At 33.6% G+C, this 568-nt stretch overlaps 1 protein-coding gene across 1 annotated transcript in view; it reads right to left on the bottom strand.

The window, feature by feature from the left end:
• Positions 1-350: 350 nt before the first annotated feature.
• The window catches only part of LOC107714163 (echinoderm microtubule-associated protein-like 1), a 5,269-nt gene continuing 5,051 nt past the window's right edge, over positions 351-568 (bottom strand). Inside the window, exon 3 of the mRNA XM_016519915.1 lies at positions 351-404. Within this exon, the coding sequence (XP_016375401.1) occupies positions 382-404 (23 nt within the window). The 3' untranslated portion in view covers positions 351-381. The remainder of the gene's footprint in view (positions 405-568) is intronic.

The following is a 568-nucleotide window of genomic DNA, read 5'->3' as shown; positions in this document are numbered from 1 at the left end:
GATTTCTGAAGGATCATGTGACACTGAAGACTGGAGTAATAATGCTGAAAATTCAGCTTTGAAATTACAGGAATAAGTTACATTTTAAAATATAGAAGAGACTTCTTTAAAAACATTAAAAATCTTACTGATCAAAACCTTTCGACTGGTAGTGTATTAAAACACAATTTCTAAAGCGCCTAAATGTCAAAATTAGTACAATATATTTGTTGAAAATTCTAATACTCTAAATACACAAAATAATGTTCTTTTTAGCAACATCATATCACCCCTTTAAATAATAAAAATATTTCACAATATTGCTGTTTTTGCTGTATTTCACCCTGAACAGGTCAGTGATGTTGCTACATTTCACTGCTTCTTCTGTCCGCTTTCTCGCTTTCATCGAGTCCCGTGCATCGGTTCTGTTCGGAACCGTTTGACGGAAGCACAGAACAGACGTGAGCTGATTCGTATAGTGCAGCGCTGCCAGTCAAGACTAACCGATTTATAATTTATTATCGATTTATTATCGAATGACAAAATCGGAAATGATCACTTTGGTACATTGAGAAGGCATAAATATAAA

This window comes from Sinocyclocheilus rhinocerous, unplaced genomic scaffold (genome assembly GCF_001515625.1).
Source record: "Sinocyclocheilus rhinocerous isolate Xijiao unplaced genomic scaffold, SAMN03320098_v1.1 scaffold1561, whole genome shotgun sequence".
NCBI classification, from domain to species: Eukaryota; Metazoa; Chordata; class Actinopteri; order Cypriniformes; family Cyprinidae; genus Sinocyclocheilus; species Sinocyclocheilus rhinocerous.
This window is presented reverse-complemented; position numbering and strand designations above follow the sequence as displayed.